Source organism: Copadichromis virginalis, linkage group LG7, assembly GCF_057382275.1.
Source record: "Copadichromis virginalis isolate Kocher_CV1m ecotype Utaka linkage group LG7, C_Virginalis_male_GT1.1, whole genome shotgun sequence".
Taxonomy (NCBI): domain Eukaryota; kingdom Metazoa; phylum Chordata; class Actinopteri; order Cichliformes; family Cichlidae; genus Copadichromis; species Copadichromis virginalis.
In genome coordinates this window covers 47,878,634-47,897,197 of record NC_140624.1, presented here as the reverse complement: position 1 = coordinate 47,897,197, position 18,564 = coordinate 47,878,634, and the positions used below count along the sequence as shown (strand labels likewise).

At 39.1% G+C, this 18,564-nt stretch overlaps 1 protein-coding gene across 1 annotated transcript in view; it reads left to right on the top strand.

Moving 5' to 3' along the window:
* Window positions 1–18,564, top strand: part of astn2 (astrotactin 2) — a 295,633-nt gene that overhangs the window by 253,010 nt on the left and 24,059 nt on the right. The window contains exon 20 of the mRNA XM_085463840.1: window positions 10,423–10,564. Coding sequence (XP_085319966.1) covers window positions 10,423–10,564 — 142 coding nt within the window. The remainder of the gene's footprint in view (window positions 1–10,422; window positions 10,565–18,564) is intronic.

Here is an 18,564-nt window from a genome sequence, read left to right as displayed (position 1 = left end):
GCACACCAATGCAGAGGCAGTGTTCACAAAGACGTCAGCACAGCACTAATGGGTCAAACCAGATGTGAAAAATAAGATAATCACAGATCGTAAGAGATTTTGCATAAACTATTAAAACACTAGAAAGTCTAGTTTTAATACAACCAAACGTTGACACAGTGATAGAGTGACAGAGAATTAGTATACTGTATACTCTATACTGAAGGCACATCCATTTTAACTTGTGCCTGAAGTAATGGTAAAGTAATTAAGGTGATACTTTTATGATATTTGTTAAGAAGGATAAGGATGGTAAGGAACTGACCTGGTTTCATTTAAGCTATGTGGCACCAAAGCCCGAAACTCAGCCTGCTAAACTTTTTTTTTTTTTTTTTGCAAAATGATGCAAGACAGTGTTTTGAAAGGGTGGGAATAAATAGTGACATATTTGCAATATGATGTTCTTGTTTCTCAGCTATGTTTCTTGTCGATCTCCCTGGGAGTTCTTTAAAAAAAAGTGAAGCACAAACAAAGAAGGGAAAAGAAAAATCTTACTAGTGCCTCTTTTTTTGGCTAAACACAGACAGTTTGGTTTCCATCATCACATTTGTACCATTCCTGCATTATCTTCTCAGCTGCTAATTTCAGTCGCTTGTCCTTAAATCACAGTTGTGCTGATGTGACACTTTTTTTGTGAGCGCGTTCATAAGCGTAGCACTGTGCTTCCCGCAACCCTCGCACAAATGCACACACACTTGGTGCTAATTAAAAACCTGTGAGTCTGTGTGTTGCGTCACTGCTGTGTGACACCTGATTTTGTGGCATGAAAAAAAAAATCTCAGAGGGCATGGCAGACTGGAACAATTACAGGACTGACAAAAACAGAAGAGATTGTCTGAAAATGTGGAAAGTCTCTCTGAGAGACGCAGATACAAAAAAAGAGAAGACAACGAGGAAAGAATAAGACACAAGCTGGAGGAGAGAGAAACCAGACAGCAGCAGGACTAAGGGTTACACAGCAATGATGTCACCTCACGCTGGCACTGTTGGACTCAGAAATGGATTAGCCATTTGATCTTTGCCCTTATTTTAGTTCCAGTTTCCTCCTTCTAGCTTAACCAGCCAGCTTATTGGGATAAATAACACAGGGATGCTCCACGGCTTTGCTTACATCTATTATCACATGTCTCGTACTTCTACATACCTATCCTCTTTCCTCATGTCGCCCTTTTTTATGCGATCAGAGCTAGTGGTATCCCCCTCCCCTGTTTATGTGACAGCTCCATCATTGGTTGAGACCAAGAATGCACCCCAATGCGTCGATAAGCCCTCGTTCAAAGAGATTGAATTATATGGAGATAAAGGGTGTCCTTGAGCATGGTTGCAGATAACAGATTGGAGTGACACAGCTGACTCTCTTTGTTTTGTTAATTAAAGATGACCTCATCGCTAAAAATGGACGCTGTGCACCTCCTCGTCACGAGCTTCGCCATCAGCAGATTGCAGATTGCAGGCAGGGGGCCAAGGGCTTTCTGCAGTCCCTTTCCCTTTTTGCTTCCTTTCCCATTTTGCCTCTTCACACACATATTGTTAGTCTCTCTGTCTTCGCCACAGGTCTCTCCATCTCTCATTAATTACAACAATCATTCAGTGTCCCCAAACTCTCGCTAATGGAAGTGCACTGGAATTATGGAATTATTACTAAGACAAGATAAGGATGCTGCCTCTCAGTTCCTTCCTTTTCATTCATCATTGTTTGTTGCAGCCTGTTTTGTCCCCATTATTTATAATGAGATATTTGTCTGTTTGACACAGTTTGTGCCTGGGCTTGATCTTTGTTGAATTTGGTGGCGACGAAAAAATCAATTTTAAAATGCATTTATGCATTAAATTAGGATTGATTAGTTGTTTTTGCAAATTTGGGGCATATGCAGGCACAAAATGGTAGAAATAAATATGCACTCTGAATAGAAACCCATGCTTATCAAGGAAAGACTACAAGCAAGCCTGCTGAGATTTTTTTGCAGCTATTATAATCACTGACTGGACAATTTGGTTACCATCGTGTTTGTGCTCCAAATAAAGTCAAGCTATAGGCCCTGAGTCTGTTTATATTTACATGTAAATTTACAGGTAAACTGACATCATTTACAGTATGCATTATCTAAATGTGATATAAAACACTATAAAATTGTGTAAGATATTCTTTATACAAAGGTTTTTTTAAAATCAGTGTTGTAATTTCAATATTGACACAATATTGACAAAATGAGAGGGAAATGCTGATTTAGGTGGGCAATTGTTTTTGTTGGACTGTATGGTGTTATATAGGAAGAGACACAGTAGAAAGCTAACATTCTGAGAAAGAGGAGCATGAAGGAGAATCATGGTTTTGATTCCCATCTTGCAACAAAAAAATATCGTTAAAGAGAAAGGCAAGATAACTACTTAAAGGAAGGAAAGCTCAATGACCTGGAACAATAAACAATGTTTAATCTACACACCGAACTTATGCAGATGAAATGGCTAGAAGTAGAGCTGAGAGTGTCATGACGCAAGAGCTGGAAAAAAAAAAGAAATGGCAACTTATTAAGTCCGTTTAAAGCAAGAAAATTGCAATTAAATGTATCACTGTCGTAGCCAACACACCCCACCCTGAATAGACACCAAGACAGTTCCTGTTAGGGTTGTTAATAGCACAAGACTGTCCTACTAAGACAAGTGAAGAACCTGAGCGGGATGAACATCTCAAAAAAAGAAAAACACTGCTATTGGGAGACAAACTTAATGAAACAAAATAAGATACACTGATCATGGAAAATAAATTGTTAAAGCGATGATACAAATAAATGGAACCCCTGTGGAAGCCAAAGTATTGATGGTAAAATAACTCAGTCTTGGACTTGGATCAATGCCAGTGACATCATGGGATATTTATATCTGGGAAATTGGATGTTAGTGGCTTGTGTGAATATTAGTTGTGATTGTGTAGAGGAGTAAATCAAAATTATTATGTATACTTTGTTGTTCCCTATTAATTCCATACATTGTGTACGTTTAGCAGTATAGGGACACATACAAAGCAGTTTATGTGCTATAAAAAAAGTTATAAGAATTATAAATAGGTCATTCAAACACTTACACATCAAGCTCACACATCAAGCTTCATTCACAATAGAAAATATTCCCTCTTTTTGTTCCACTGCCCGTGTTGCCTTTTGAGAATAAAAAGGAAAAAAAGGAAAAAAAAAGTTTAAATTGTCATTCATCTCTACTCTAAAAATATTTCCATTTTTTATGTATACTCAGTCAAATCTCACTAAGCGTCAATGTCCAGAAACACAATGCCCATGCTGGCCACTGTGTTTGCTGACACAAGTGGTTTTAGTTTAATGCCTCCCTACACAAGTCTCCTCACAGTGTTGTACAACAGCACTAGTTGATGCCATGAGTTCACACTATTCTCCTTGTCAGGTAAAAGATGGCACTGCAAATCAATTCTTCAAACAGTGCAGCACAACAACCAAACAGCCTGTCAGTACTGACACCTCTTGTCTTAATTCAGATTCAGCAGGAGGGCCAAAAGGACAAAGCAAAGCCAAAAGCAATAAAAATGACCAGACGTGGTACAGATGGCCCTACGAGGCCATTAGTCTGTAAGAAAGCAACCCCTTCTGAGCCAATTTCTTGCTATGTAGAAAAGGTAAGGTAAGGTCACTGCCTAACAGATTTTAATTCACGGGTAGTCATAGCCAGTGTGCCACATCGTTCTGAAAAGGAAACAAACAAAAATAAAGAATCTGATAAACATCCAGAGCACGTGATATCGCATATCTTTAATAGCTCAAGTCAGATCAAATTTTTTCAACAGTAGGAAGTCAAGGTTTGTGTACATGAAACAATTTTCAGTTTGCATGCCACTTTGTCATCTAGCTGTAACCTCATTTGACCTTCTCCCTATAAGAGCTGCCTTTAACAGAACTGTATAACTATGGCAGGCAGGATGACAGTGCAATTAAACATTTAAATTAATCCTAAAGGAGGATCAAATAATTAATTAATCGGTTTTGTCATTACATCTGCTAAACTTGTTTCTTCATGCTTTCATTCATACCCATATGTTATTTTACATTTAAATATGATATCTTATCTTTGATTAAACTATGGCCTGGGTGAAAACTCAATTATTATTAGCTGGAGGGAAGTTGATTAATTTCAGATAACTGTAAAGCTCTGACGTAATGCTCTTTTTACTCTTGCAAATGAATGTGTTATCAAGATGTAAGCATTCCACTGAGTTTGTCCATAGGATTAGTTCCTGCTCAGCAACAATATGTCATCTCAGCAGACAATGCTTTCAAGAAATAACTTAAATGAGGAAGAAAAGCTTCAGCGAATAGTGTGTTGTGCAGGTTATATTCACTTTGACAAAGCAACACTGTGATTGTAGAAAACATGAATCATAGTGAGCAACAATTCCAGTAAAATGAAACGTCACCAGTCTCATTAAAAGAAAAAAAAAGAATTGCATCTGAGATGCTGCAGCTTCCTCTGTGAGGGAAACCAGGACCTGTTCTTGGAGCCAGATCAGGAAGACAAGCTTGCTAACAGCTTTTTTTTTATCTGTTTAAAAATATTTTTTTTAAAAGGTAGTGTGTTAGGTGGAGTGGTACCAACTAATTTTATTTGGGCTCACCTCTATACAAGGGTTCTGGAACCTAACCGCTGCGAGGGGCTGGACTCTATCCTTATCCAGATTTTACATATAATGAGAGGAACCGGGGAGTTTGTGGGGATACTAACAAGCCCCTGGCTGGCTGAGTGCTGCAGTCATGGAATTTGCACTGGAGCGTGAGAGGGTCACCTCTGCGTGACTGAGTCACAGAGAGCAAGGCTCTGGATGGCAAGGCGATTCTGGATGGGATCTTGGATAATGTACTGGAAGAGAGGTCGTTTGTAGGAATGGCCTGACCTAAAGCAGAGCACAAGTTTAAATTTTACCAAAGCACTTAGCCCATTGGTCAGTGATTGGACACAAGGTTGAAGAGATTAGCAGAGCTGAACAACTAGTGGTGAGTTGGATCAGATGGCAGGAAAGACTGCTGGACAGAAATGGTAAACCCTGCAGTTACTGAACAGTTAATTGCATCCCAGGGGAGATGGGGGACATAGCATCTGAGTTGGCCATCTTCAAAGACTCAGTTGCAGAAACGCTCATTTAGGAGCTGTGGTCAGAAGGTCATAGCTGCCTGCCATAGAAGGCAACCATTGGTTGTGAAGAAGGCTGGTTGGGCTGGATGACTCCTGAAGCAGTAGTTAAATACTGGAGTGCAGTTATTGTGGTGGCACCCAGATATGGAGACGCTGGAGCAGGTCACACTTAGTTTATATAGTTAGTTAGTTAGTTAGGCACCTAAATTTTATGGTATATGCAGAACAGATTGTAGGACAAAGACAGTTTTTTCTAGTTTTACTAGTTTTGCCTTTGGACATAGAGTCAATGTGTAACAGTGGTGCAGAACTTTAGCTTTAATTCAGTGGGTTTAACAAGAACGATTATATTAACTTTTGAAGAATTACTGACATTTTTATACTTAGTATCGCCTTGCAGCAAACTTCAGTTGCTGCTTGTTTGTGCGTCCCTTTCAGTTTTTTATCTCACAAACCATACTGTTACTTTTGCAGTATGCTTTGGGTCATCATCCATTCACACTGTGAAATGCTGTCTGATCAGTTTTGCTATGTACAATTTAGCATTTATCCTGATAGTTCTCTCAGCAGCCACATCATCAATAAACACGAGTGACCCAGTTCCACTGAGAGCCATTCATGGCCACGCCATTACATTCCCTGCACCATGTTTGACAGATAATGCGGTATGATTCAGATCATGAGTGTTTCTCTCCTTCATACTTTTGTCTTCCCATCTGGTGCAAGTTAATCTTGGTTTCATCTGGCCAGAACGTTTTGCAGAACTGTGCAGACCATTTTAGATGTTTTTTGGCAAAGTCGAATCCATGTAACCAGTGGTTTGCACCTTGTTGTAAACCATTTGTATTTCCATTCATAAAGGCTTAGTTGTGTAATTGTTTTTCTTAACCATGGAAATAATTCTCTCATCATGCACTTTAGTTGTCTTCTGTGGTCTTTCAAACTTTTTAGTGTTGCTGAGTTAGCTGGTTCAGATTTTTTTTTCTTCCTTTTTTAAGACTGAAGCAGATGGGCGATTTGGACATTCCCAAAATTTTGTTATCTCTCCCATAGATTATTTTTGATTTTCTACCCTTATTAATCCCTACCCTACTTACACCAATATATCCTTGCAATGAAAAGCTATACTATTCAAATTCAGCACTTTGAAGCAACTACTTATACTTGTTTAATAAAAAAGTGCTTTAGTGTTATTACTCACTTGTATGTAAGTGAATAAGTTCATTTATCAATTCCAATTACATTTTTTCTTCTTCTGATACTTTCAAATTTCCTCCTTGAAGAAAAAATATCTAAACATATCTAATCCATAAACCAGCTCACTTTGACGATTTGCATATACATTCTCATTCAAATAAAAACATATACAGAAAGACAAATACAGCTAATGGCTAAAGCAGTTAGACTGTGCATGAATTAGAAACTGTATGTGAAAGGCTATGTCTGCCATAACAGAATGGCAAGTTTGGTTTAAAGACAGAAAACCCCCACATGTCCCGTTCCACATGTGCACACATTTCCACATCCAAGTTCAGAAGATGCACATAAACGTGAATATAAAGTCCATAGTACATGTGTAGATTTTCTCTGCATACACATTTACTCCTTTATAATACCACAGTTATGTTTTTGTGTGCTGCAATTATTTTTGTTATTGTGTCTTCCACTTGCTGTTACTTATGCTTTCCGTGAAGGAAGGACCTCTTTGATTCTCTTTTCCTCTTTTGCCCTCCCTACCTCCTCCTTTTTGTGTTGTTACATGCCAAAGTTTTCTGAGAGGGGTATTCCTTGTTTTGTTTTGTTTTTTTCAGAGACTTTGCGCCAGCCTGGGTCAGGAACTGTTTCTGTTGTGGCGCAGCAAAGCTCTTTGAGACATTGTATATGATATCGGTCTGTACAAATAAACTTATCATGACTTGTTTGCAACTACATCATAGTTACAAGGCCAGGGTGTGTTTGAATCAGAGTGGTTCTTTTGTACACTGTCAGTCAGCCCAAGACGTCACTTTCCCATGATTTGCTGTTATTGTTCTTCTCTCTGCTTACTAAAAAGGTCACCTGGCATTTACCATGAGGTTTTAATCGCCATGTAAGCTGGAGAACACGCAAAATGGCTTTTACCGTAATAGAATTTCAGGGGCCTTAATTTTTGCCAGCTGTGAGCTGTTTGGCTTCGGTATTGACAGAAATGTTGACGGACCACAGGCCTACCCATGAGGAACCCTCATAACAATAAATGCTGCTTCTGGGTGTGCTCACATTTCTTATTCTATTGTTAATGGATTGGATTTTGATTATCTTTACCTAATTCTGATATGAAATCACTTATAAGATATCCCCTTTTAAGCTATCGCATTTGAAAGTCTTGAGTAGAAATCAAAAACACGCATAGACACAGCCAAACATGTGCGCCAATATGTGTGCCAATAGCTTGTAAAAAAAACTTCCACTTTAGCAGTTGAGTCATACATCATTTTGCACGTGTGAACATATTCAGTTAATCAGCCCATTCTCCACTCCTAGGGATGCATACACACACAAACCCTCCTCACGTTTCCTCTCCTGTGATACCAGATGAAAATAGACATGCACATCTTCTCCATACTCTCTAAAACAGAAGGTGGTATGCAAGGGGTTACCAAAGTACACATGCTTGACCCCAATCCTGCACTATGTGTTATGGCAGCAAATTATTCTTCTTGTAGATTTTGGTAATGATCTCTAGAAAATTGTGTTTCAAAACTAGTATGCTAACTTATGTTGATATTGTGAGGCCAAGTTCTAAAACACAAATGTGTATTTTAAGTTCTTTTCAACTCTTTTGTAAGTGGACTGGTATTTATATAGCACGTGCTCTTACTGATGCTCAAAGCGTGTTAGAAGGAATTTAGAGTTGCTTTCAAGGTAGAGATCAGGCACGGTAATCTGTCTTTATTATTCTGAACAAAATCTGAATGCTTTCAATTTTTGTTAGCTCTGCTTTTTTATAGTTGCATGGTGTGAGCAAAATTTCAGAGTACTCCTCACCACTCTCAAGGTGCCAGAACTGTCAGTGTTCCTATGAAGGATCAGTCTAAAGGACTAGGTTGTGTTGTGCTGTGCTGCATAAATTGTATTGTAAATTAGTAGGGAAAGAGGGTAGGTTCATTGGTTTAACAATTTGTTGTAAGAGTAATTAAAATATTTATTAGTTATGTAATACCCACTATGGTCTTTGGTGACTCTTTGAATTGATAATTGTATAATAATTTGTCGTTTTGATCAGCTAATTAATACCAAATGCTGCTACTTAAATATACGTTCTGTACCGTATGTCCAGTAATACCTTACTAAATCATTAATTAACGTAAACCGAGCACATCCTTAGACTGTCCAAGGAAGCCAGTGTAGCTGGAGGAAACCCATGCAGGCACATGGAGAACTTAAAGTGTTAAGAAAACTCACTTGTGCATCTCTAATACAAGATAAGTGAGTTATGAATTGATGGCAGTTACTGGGTAATCTACTACAGCTCTTTCATTTAATCCTTTCATCTATTTTTACTTGTCACTATTTAATTTATGCAAAAATCATGTCCTAGAAGGTTTGTGTGAATATGCTATTTCAAATCTTCAGAGAGATACTTTTGTTGTCTGTCAAGTTTTTGAAAGTGCCGTTTAAACCAAGCAAATAAAAAAAACAAGAATTTTGTCTTAGCAACAAACAATAACTTACTTGTCAGAGACTAAGCTCTCAGTTTGTCAGTCGCCCTGTCACTTGATTTTTGCAAGTCAGAATAATAATAATAAAAATAAAAATGACAAATCTCCCCAACTTCTCCAAAAACTTCTGAAGTATACTTTAGTGGCGTTTCAACTTTTTGATTTACCCTGATCATCAAAACATCCACTGACGACATCATTCTTCTCCACGACCACATCCAAAATCATAAAACATAATCATAAAACTCACTGCCTTTTTTCTTGTACAGCCTCGCTCTTTACTAGTTCTCTCCTGACCTTTTTTTTCTTTTTTTCTTTTACTGAACATTTGTGCATGCTGTGTTTTTTGTATTATTTTTAATTTTTTTAGACTCTGTGATGGAACAGATTTGGTATTTGGTATTATTTGAGTTTTTTTATTGTTGAAAGTTGCTTAAGGTGAAAGATAAAGTTTAATTTCTATTTGAACTGTGCGCTACAGGACATACCACCAACATCCCTGAGATGTTGTTTTGAACAAAACTGATACCAGTATTCACAACTTACTTTCAGCCTCACGTGGACTTTAACAACAATATAAATTAACACAGTTTGAGAGTGATGTTTAGAAAGGTAAGACCTTTGGAGGAGTAATCCTGTAATAGTGCTGGAATGTGTTTGGGGGCAACCTCCTATACACAGAGCTCTTTCTGTGAAAAGGTCAAATCATTCATTCGTGCAGTTCTTTTTCCTCTTCCTTGCAACCTTTTCTTACCATCCCCTTGTGCCCCACCAGCCAGACTCTCTGTGTTTATAATTTGGCACACGTATCATAAGCTAAAATTAAGCTGCCCTTTACCTCATGTAGAAATAGTTTAAAATCCAACTATTTGAGAGCTTTTAAACCACAGTAGTTTGACAGGTCTCGCCTTTTTTCCATCACCCCCATGAGTACTGGAAACTGATGTTGTGTATGCCTGTGTCTAAATGAACAATTGTGCATTGCTTTTCTTGCACAGCTTGTGAAGTAAGCTGTTTTTGAGACACCACTGTGTTCAAGGAGGTGTCAGTGTAATAGCAGCATGTACAATAAGTCAAAATGTGTATGAAATCCTGTTCTCTTTACAGTTCTGTAATGTAATGTGAATGGGTTCCTGACAGTAAAAAGTCCCATTTGTTATGGCCTCGGCTTGAGCAGGCAGAGGTGAAACAACATCATTCAAATTGCACAGTTACAAGAGCTCCATGCCTAAATGTAGAAATCCATTCATGACTAAGCTCGTGTTTTGCACTGTTGTTTTTCTTATGTTAAAACATGTGGTGGAACCAAAACATGTGGGATTGTTTCGCAATAGATGGAACAATAGATAAAATGCAATGTTGAAAGATACGTTTGCAATTGTTCATTTTTTCCCCCCTCAAAATATTTAATAGTAAAACAGGCCAAATAACATTTCCAAAGTGACCTTTTTGTAAGAACCTTTCTTTGGTTCAGACTTCAATTCGTGCTTTCATTGTTTTCCCTTTCCTTCCAATGTTATCTCTTTATAAGGTGAGGTCCTGAGCTTGATGGATGATCTGTTTTCTGGTTTGGGTTCGTCCTGTGTTGTTGCTGGGAGGAGGAGTGGAGACCATCCCCACTCTGTGCTATATTCAGTGGTCTTCAAGTGCCTGGAACCCGACAGCCTCTACAAGTAAGTCTCTTCTTTGCCCTCTGCCTCATTGAACTACACCAAGTCAATGGTGTTTGTCACTGCCTCTTAAGATCAGTGGGCAGAAACATATTCTCTCAATGGCCCTAAAAAACTAGAATTTTACAATGAAGGCCACCATGACAATGAAAATCAAGTTTAGATTGTTTGCTGCTCCATTATTCACCAAGAGCCAAGAGGTAGCTCCACATCCTCTATGCAAATGTACAAAACACTACCCTACAATATACAATACCAGTCGAGCATTTGGAAACACCTTCTGATTTAATGTTTTGTTTTTTTTAATTTTCATAACTCTTTAAATTGTAGATTATCACTGAAGGCATCAAAACTATGGAGCAGTTCGAGTATGGAGTTGAAGCAATGTCCAAACAAAAAGCAGTTCAAAAAGAGTTATAACGAAATGATCTTCATGAGTGATAAAGAAAAGGAAATTATTGAAATTCAGTCAATGTCTCTGTTTAGGAAATTTTATTTATGCTCATTGAAACTGGAGGTATTGGTGTGGAGGTAAAGTTATAGGATCACAAAAACATAAGGATATGATGTGGTGTCTATATTATATTAGAAATCTGTTCGTCATTATTACTGCAGATTATATCAGTAAGGAAGCTGATTAAATATAGACTGATAACTTGTGGCAAAGAGTGGGATTAAATAAGTGTGTACTTCTTCCCACTGAATCACTACAGGTGAAGTAATATTGAAATATATTAGCTTCAATTTGTATCTTTTTTCTTCTTCTTTTATTTGCTAAATGAACTTTGTATATTGTTTACATAATCCAAACTATGAATGAACACGTATGGAATTATGTAAAAGTGTTAAATAGCTCAAAACATGTTTTATATGCTAGATTCTTTAAAGAAGAATCCCAAACCATTTCGATTGGGTTTAGGACTGTGGAGGCCAGGCCATTTGGCGCAGCACTCCATCACTCTCCTTCTTGGTCAAATAGCTCTTACACAGCCTAGAGGTGTGTTTGGGGTCATTGTCCCGTTTGACAAATAAATATTCACCTTTTCTGCACCGCACAAAGACACGGTGGGTGGAACCAAAGATCTCAGATTTCGACTCATCAGACCAAAGCACAGATTTCCCCCTGGTCTAATGTCCATTCCTTGTGTTTCTTAGAACAACAAAGCTCTTCTGCTTGTTGCTTTTCCTTAGTAGTGGTTTCTTTGCAGCTATTTGACCATAAAGGCCTGATTCATGCATTATTAGTGTCCTCTGAACAGTTGATGTGGAGATGTGTCTGCTACCGGAACGCTGTGTGGCATTTATCTGAGGTGCTGCTAACTTGCGATTTCCGAGGCTGATGACTTGGATGAATTTATCGCCAGTAGCAGAGGTGACTCTTGGTCTTCCTTTCCTCATGTGAGCCAGTTTTGTTGTAGTGTTTGATGGTTTTTGTGAATGCACTTGGGGACACATTCAAAGTTCTTGAAGTAATGATAGACTGCCGTTCCTCTTTACTCTTTACTGTACTAACCTGACTTCTGCACAACACAACTGATGGTCCGAACCCCATTAATAAGGCAAGAAATTCCACAAATGAATGTTCTTAGTCATCCAGATCATTTTAGTCCTAAATGCTTGAATATGTTTCAAGATGTTTGAAGACATTTCACTTCTAATCTGAGAGGCTTCCTCAGCTCCAAAAACTGATGGGGAGTTCCAAGTAATTCATCCATTATAATTTTGTCCTCTTTGGAGGTGATCCTGAGAGTTATTTACTCCCCAGTCATCATGTGAATCGTGAGGGGTCACATGAGCCAAGGTGTGAATTAAGCCATTGGTTATTGCAGTCACAGGAATCAAGGTGTGAATCCTTTGTAAGCCATTGCCTCACTGTGCCATTGTGTGAGATATTAAGGGTCACATGTTCGAGGTGTGAGTAGGGGTTGAAATGCCTGGGAAGTGATCTCAAGACTGCCTTTCAAGTAGCTGATAGTTGGTGTTGGAGGCCACCTCTTATGTTCAATAATAGTTGTTCCCAGTGGACAAAGTTGGCCTCCTCTATTTCTCACTCAAATCATTTGTCTCCTTGGTCCAAACTTTGGAACTTTTCAAACCTTGAAAGTGTGTATTTTTTGTCCTTTGAATGCACATGAAGGAGAAAGGACACTTTGTGCTGAGGATTGTTATCTCTCGACGTGAAATATTGCTGCAGCCTTGTGTTTAAGCACCACCATCACGTCACCTCGGCACTCACACACCTGGACAAAAATGACTCATATGTTCGAATGCTGTTCATAGATTTCAGTTCAGCATTCAACACCATAATCCCCCAACAGCTCACTCAAAAACTGGTCCAGCTGGGGCTCAACACCTCACTGTGCAACTGGCTGTTGGATTTCCTCACCGGAAGACCTCAAGCAGTACGGGTCGGCAGTAATACATCCAGCACCATCATTTTAAACACGGGGGCCCTGCAGGGATGTGTGCTGAGCCCCCTCCTCTTCACTCTGCTGACCCATGACTGCACTCCATCATACAGCTCCAACCTCTTCATCAAGTTTGCGGACGACACAACGGTGGTGGGTCTCATTAGCAACAGGGATGAGACCGACTACAGAAGTGAGGTGAGACGCCTGGCCACGTGGTGTGCTGACAACAATCTCTCTCTGAATGTGGAGAAGACGAAGGAGATTGTTGTGGACTTCAGGAGAATGCACACCCAACATGCTCCTCTGACCATTGACGGAGCGTCTGTGGAGAGAGTGAGCAGCACCAAGTTCTTGGGTGTGCACATCACAGAGGATCTCTCCTGGACGTACAACACCACAGCACTGGCCAAGAAATCACAGCAGCGTCTCTTCTTTCTCCGCAAACTAAGAAGAGCAGGAGCACCAGCCCCCATCATGTACACTTTCTACAGAGGCACCATCGAGAGCATCCTGTCGAGCTGCATCACTGTGTGATTTGGAACCTGCAATGCGTCCTGTCATAGAACCCTCCAACGCATAGTGAGCGCTGCAGAGAGGATCATTGGTGTCTCTCTCCCCTCCCTCCAGGACATTTACAGCACCCGTCTCACTAAAAAAGCCCTTTGCATAGCGGCTGATCCCACGCACCCAATGCAAAGCTTCTTCAAGCTGCTGCCGTCGGGGAGGAGACTGCGGAGTCTCCAGGCCAGGACCAGCAGACTGAAGGACAGCTTCATCCATCAGGCTGTCAGGAAGCTTAACTCCCTCCCGATTCTGCCCCCTCTCCCCTCTCTCCTCCACGGTCCTACTGAACTCTGTCACACACACACACACACACACACACACACACACACACACACACACACACACACACACACACACACACACTCTAACTCACTCACTGACCTGCACCAGTTACCAGTCACTTTGTGGAGCATTGGACTGCCACTACCTCATAAGACTTTGTTGTTACAATATCTCTTACCGTACATTACCAAATCTCCATTTGCACTATTTGCCCATTTGCACTACTCTGCCTGGTTTGCACTCAATGTCATTTACTCATTATATTGTATATTGTATAGCTTTCTTGTTATATGTAAAAATTGTATTGTATTTATTTATTTAAATTTTACTTTTTAATTATTTTACTTGCATTTTTAATCACTCTTATATTTAAATGTTCATTTGCTATTTTATCTAGGGATTGAGAGTAACGTAGTTTCTATTCTCTGTATGTCCTGTACATGTGGCAGAATTGACAATAAAGCTGACTTTGACTTTGACCTCACCTCACATATCCTGTCTTCTTTTTTTCTGCCCAACCGGTCACAGCCACCCCTCCCTGAGCCTGGTTCTGCTCGAGGTTTCTTCCTGTTTAAAGGGAATTTTTCCTTCCCACTGTCGCCAAAGTGCTTGCTCATAGGGGGCTGTTGGATTTTTTCTCTGTATGTATTATTGTAGGGTCTACCTTACACTATAAAGTGCCTTGAGGCGACTACTGTTGTGATTTGGTGCTGTATAATTAAAATTGAATTGGAGCCTATCCCAGCTGCCATAGAGTGAGAGGGGAGGCACACAGGCCACCAGTCTGTCACATTGAGACAGACTAAAGTTTATGACAGTTCAATTAGAGAAAAACTGAACAAGTTTTTTTGAACACCTCAGGCCACGGTTGTCTGGCCCTAATGCACAGTGCCGCTTTTGGTGAAAAACAATATTACTAGTCATTCAAGGTAGTCGAGGTCTGATGAAAAAGGCCTGTTTTTTAACCATTTGATCTGGGCATATATCTAAAAAAAACAAAAAAAAAATACAAATTAAACTCGCACGTTACAGTGCTCCAGTCAAACTCTAGAAGTCAACCCAATTGAAATGCTGTGGAATGACCTTAAATAAAGAGTTATGCATAAAAGAATGCCTGCAGATCTTAATAAACTGAATCAATGCTGTAAATAAGGGAGGGAAGAAAATTTCTCTGCAACAAAGTGAGAGACTGATAAGGTCACACAGAAGCAATTTCTTCAAGTTATTGCTGCTAAAGGTGGTTTGTCAAGCTACTGAAGCATGGGGTTTGGTTAGTTTCACAGGACTGCATATAGTCCTGTAAGCTCAGCTAACACTGATTTAAAGGTTATTATAAGTTGTCATTATTAAAATTCAAACGTCATCAGAGATTGCAGTATGTCACCAAGAGAGCATACTCATTTAAATTTGTATGTCATTCTCTGGCACATTTCTGGGTTTCAAATCATAATTTATTGCAACTAAATCGATTTGTCTCATTTTTATGATGTTCATTTTTTTCCATTACCATAGAGTTTAAAAACCTTCCATTAAGCACTATGTTGTGATTATATTTTCAGCTTAACAAAACAACAATAGGCAAATACCAGCAACTCCACATCCTCCCCGGATAGGGCACACTTCCTACTACATATATTATTTTTTGTTTTAGTGGGTACATTTTTGTTACTTTCTCCTCAGCAACAGCTGGACTGACTTAACCAGGGTTGCATACTTATTGTCAACACTGCAGATGCTTCCATTCTGTAATGTTCTCAGTCACGATCAGAGGTTTTAAGAAACAGCATTTTTAAATTCAAAGAACAAATTCAACACAATTGCAGTAGTAATTTTGCAGTACCTGAGCATCTAAGATTAAACAAAATTCAGTTAAAACTGCATCTCAGCAATTTTGCTCTTATTATTTTTCTGTAGGTAGAAATGTGTAGTAAAAGTGATTATTTAATTTATTATTTTTATATTATTTTGAATACTGTAGCTTTACCAATAGCACTTAACCAGAGAGTGATTTGTTCATGGTGTAATCAAGAGTCATGGTGCCCTGGTGTCTTGTCTTCACTAATCAATAAACTAATCAATTATCTGTGCTCTATGCACATTAATATAAACCCACTTTGTTAGGTACAACTGCTCATTAGGGCAAATATGTAATCAGCTAATCAAATGGCAGCAGCTCAGTAGATTTAGGCATGTAGACATGGCCACGATGATCTGCTGAAGTTGAAACCAAGCATCAGAATGAGGAAGAAAGGTGATTTACTTAGAACATGGCACGGTTGTTGTCGAACCTTGAAGCAGATGGTCTACAGCAGCAGAAGACCGCACTGGTTGGCACATCTGTGTGCCCATCTTCTCATAGTTGCTTTCAGCAGGATAGTGGGCCATGTAGCAAAGTTCATCTTATTAAATCATCTTAAACTGCTTATTTGAACAATGAGTTTTCTGTATTTAAACAGCCTCCATTGTCACCAGATCCCAATCTAACAGAGCACCTTTGGGATGTAGTGGAAAGGGAGATTCACATCACGGATGTGATCGTGTCAATATAGAGATTGACAGACCACGTGACTTTCGCGCATTGCATGCCGTGAACTCGTGGCAAAACAATCCAAGTACCACATCAAATGCAAGCATTTGCAGCACCGCAAAACGTTCATTCTTCGGTTCCAATAAATTCTTGCTTTTTCTTTGCCCTCAAAAAGGTATGTACAAAACGAAGGAGAACAATGCCGGTCCGTACAAAGACAGACTTGATGAAAAGTCAAAGAAAAGATACGAGGAAAAAAATCAAACCAGTGAAAGGGTTACACCCTTACGAGCACACAGAGGGACAAAATACGTTAGCGTGCTGCCCAACTTTCACCACGCTCAGATTTATAATTATACGTTCTTGGAGTGAGTGCATACACTCATGAAGTTTAATAACTTCAGGTCACTGCAACAAGCCCAGGAACAGTTTACCGATGGATGGGTACAGGACCTTGAAATGCACCGTGAAAGTAAAGACCATCGTACGTATCATAAGTTTACCAGTCTCATAATATTGTATGCTGTAATCACACTGGACAATTAGTGATACAAAACAACTTTTTTATCCTGTGAATAAAAGTATATGTTTTTGTCAATGTACCATAATAACAGAAGCGAAACGCAATATTGTGTCAGGACAATTCACTATTTATGCACAATAAACAAAGGAGCATAGCGCGACAATTTCTGTTCAGCGCCAGACTTGCTTGTAACCTATATCACTAATTATGTTAAGAAAAATGACGCATTAACTACAACAGCAGACTGACCTGTGTGGGAATGCTTGGAGCAGACTAACCTGTGAGCTGGAGTGTTCTGGGATGTTATATTTGTTCTTTGAATGGCTGCAGTCCAGGCCACCCGTCGCCTCTTTGTTACTTCGGAAACACGGCTCGAACAATTTCTCTTCAACGACGTAATCCGATAACAACCGATCTCTTTACCCGTCGGCTTCCCGTGGCTGTCATGCGACTGGCTATTGCAGTTAATAATACAACAGCTTCTTGCCATTTTTTGTGTTTCTTTTTATCGCTGTATAACTGATTTCAATTGAAAGCCTGCGTGCGCTAGTACCTCTTGCCACGAGTTCCCAGAATTCTTTGCGGTTTTACCCCTGAGTGACGTCACATTTTCAATCTCTATGGACCAAAATCTCTGAGGAAGATTTCCGGAACCTTGTTGAATCTGTACCACAAAGAATTAAGACAATTCTGAAGGCAGATGGGGTTCCAACCAGGTACTAACAACATGTGCTTATTAAAGAGGCTGGTGGATTTATATATAATTCAGCCTCTAAAGCTACAATAAAGTCCCACTCTCCTGTGGGGTAAAAAAAATTCATGAACCAAGTTTTTTTGGAGAGCTGATTAAAAACAGAGTTAAGTAAGAATCTGTGAGGACAACAATAATGTTTATCTGTAGAAGTCCTGCTTCCACTAACAAACACCAATATTAAGGGCCCAAGCAGTTTACTTTGTAACACTGGTATCTTTGCTTAGACATTCTCAGCAGTGTTGTTTTTCTGTGATAAGAGCACAGCTTACGTCTGAATTACGTCTGAGGACACTTTTTTTGCAGGCAACTCCACTTGTCTTAATCAAGGCCCTGATAAGACCTCTAATGGTATTGGCTTTATACTTGATCATTACCAAGGCTTCTAGGGCCCTAATGTTTCATTGCAGACTAAAATGCTCTACAAAAAGTTGGAGCCACATTCCAGAAAATGTAATTTCAGAAAACAAACAATGTACTGGATAATCTAACATTATTTATGTGAAAACTCATTGATACCAAAAAGTCAGATAGTAAAAGTCGCATGTGTTCAGCCAGACTTTATTTGTCCGGGTAGAAAATCATTCTTTATAATGTCTAAATTTACTTGTTGGGCTTTCAGCTTTCGTCACCATGTACTACCTTCAAACGTCTATGTTGTGTTTGTTTATGCAAGTAAGTGGGCTAATCAAAATGCTATCTTCTGTATACAGAGTGGGGTGAGACTTTAATGAGCTGGACACTAGATAATAAATCATGAATTTGAATCGAACAGACTGTAAAACAACTAAAAACTATACATTTATTACCGTTTTAGATAGTCAACATGTAAAAGCCTAATTCAGATGTGTTTTTAATTATGTAAGAAACACTATTTTTGCTCCTTCCTGTTTTTAATGAATAACTTGGTATAATATCTATACTATTACTCTCTGAGTCACTTGA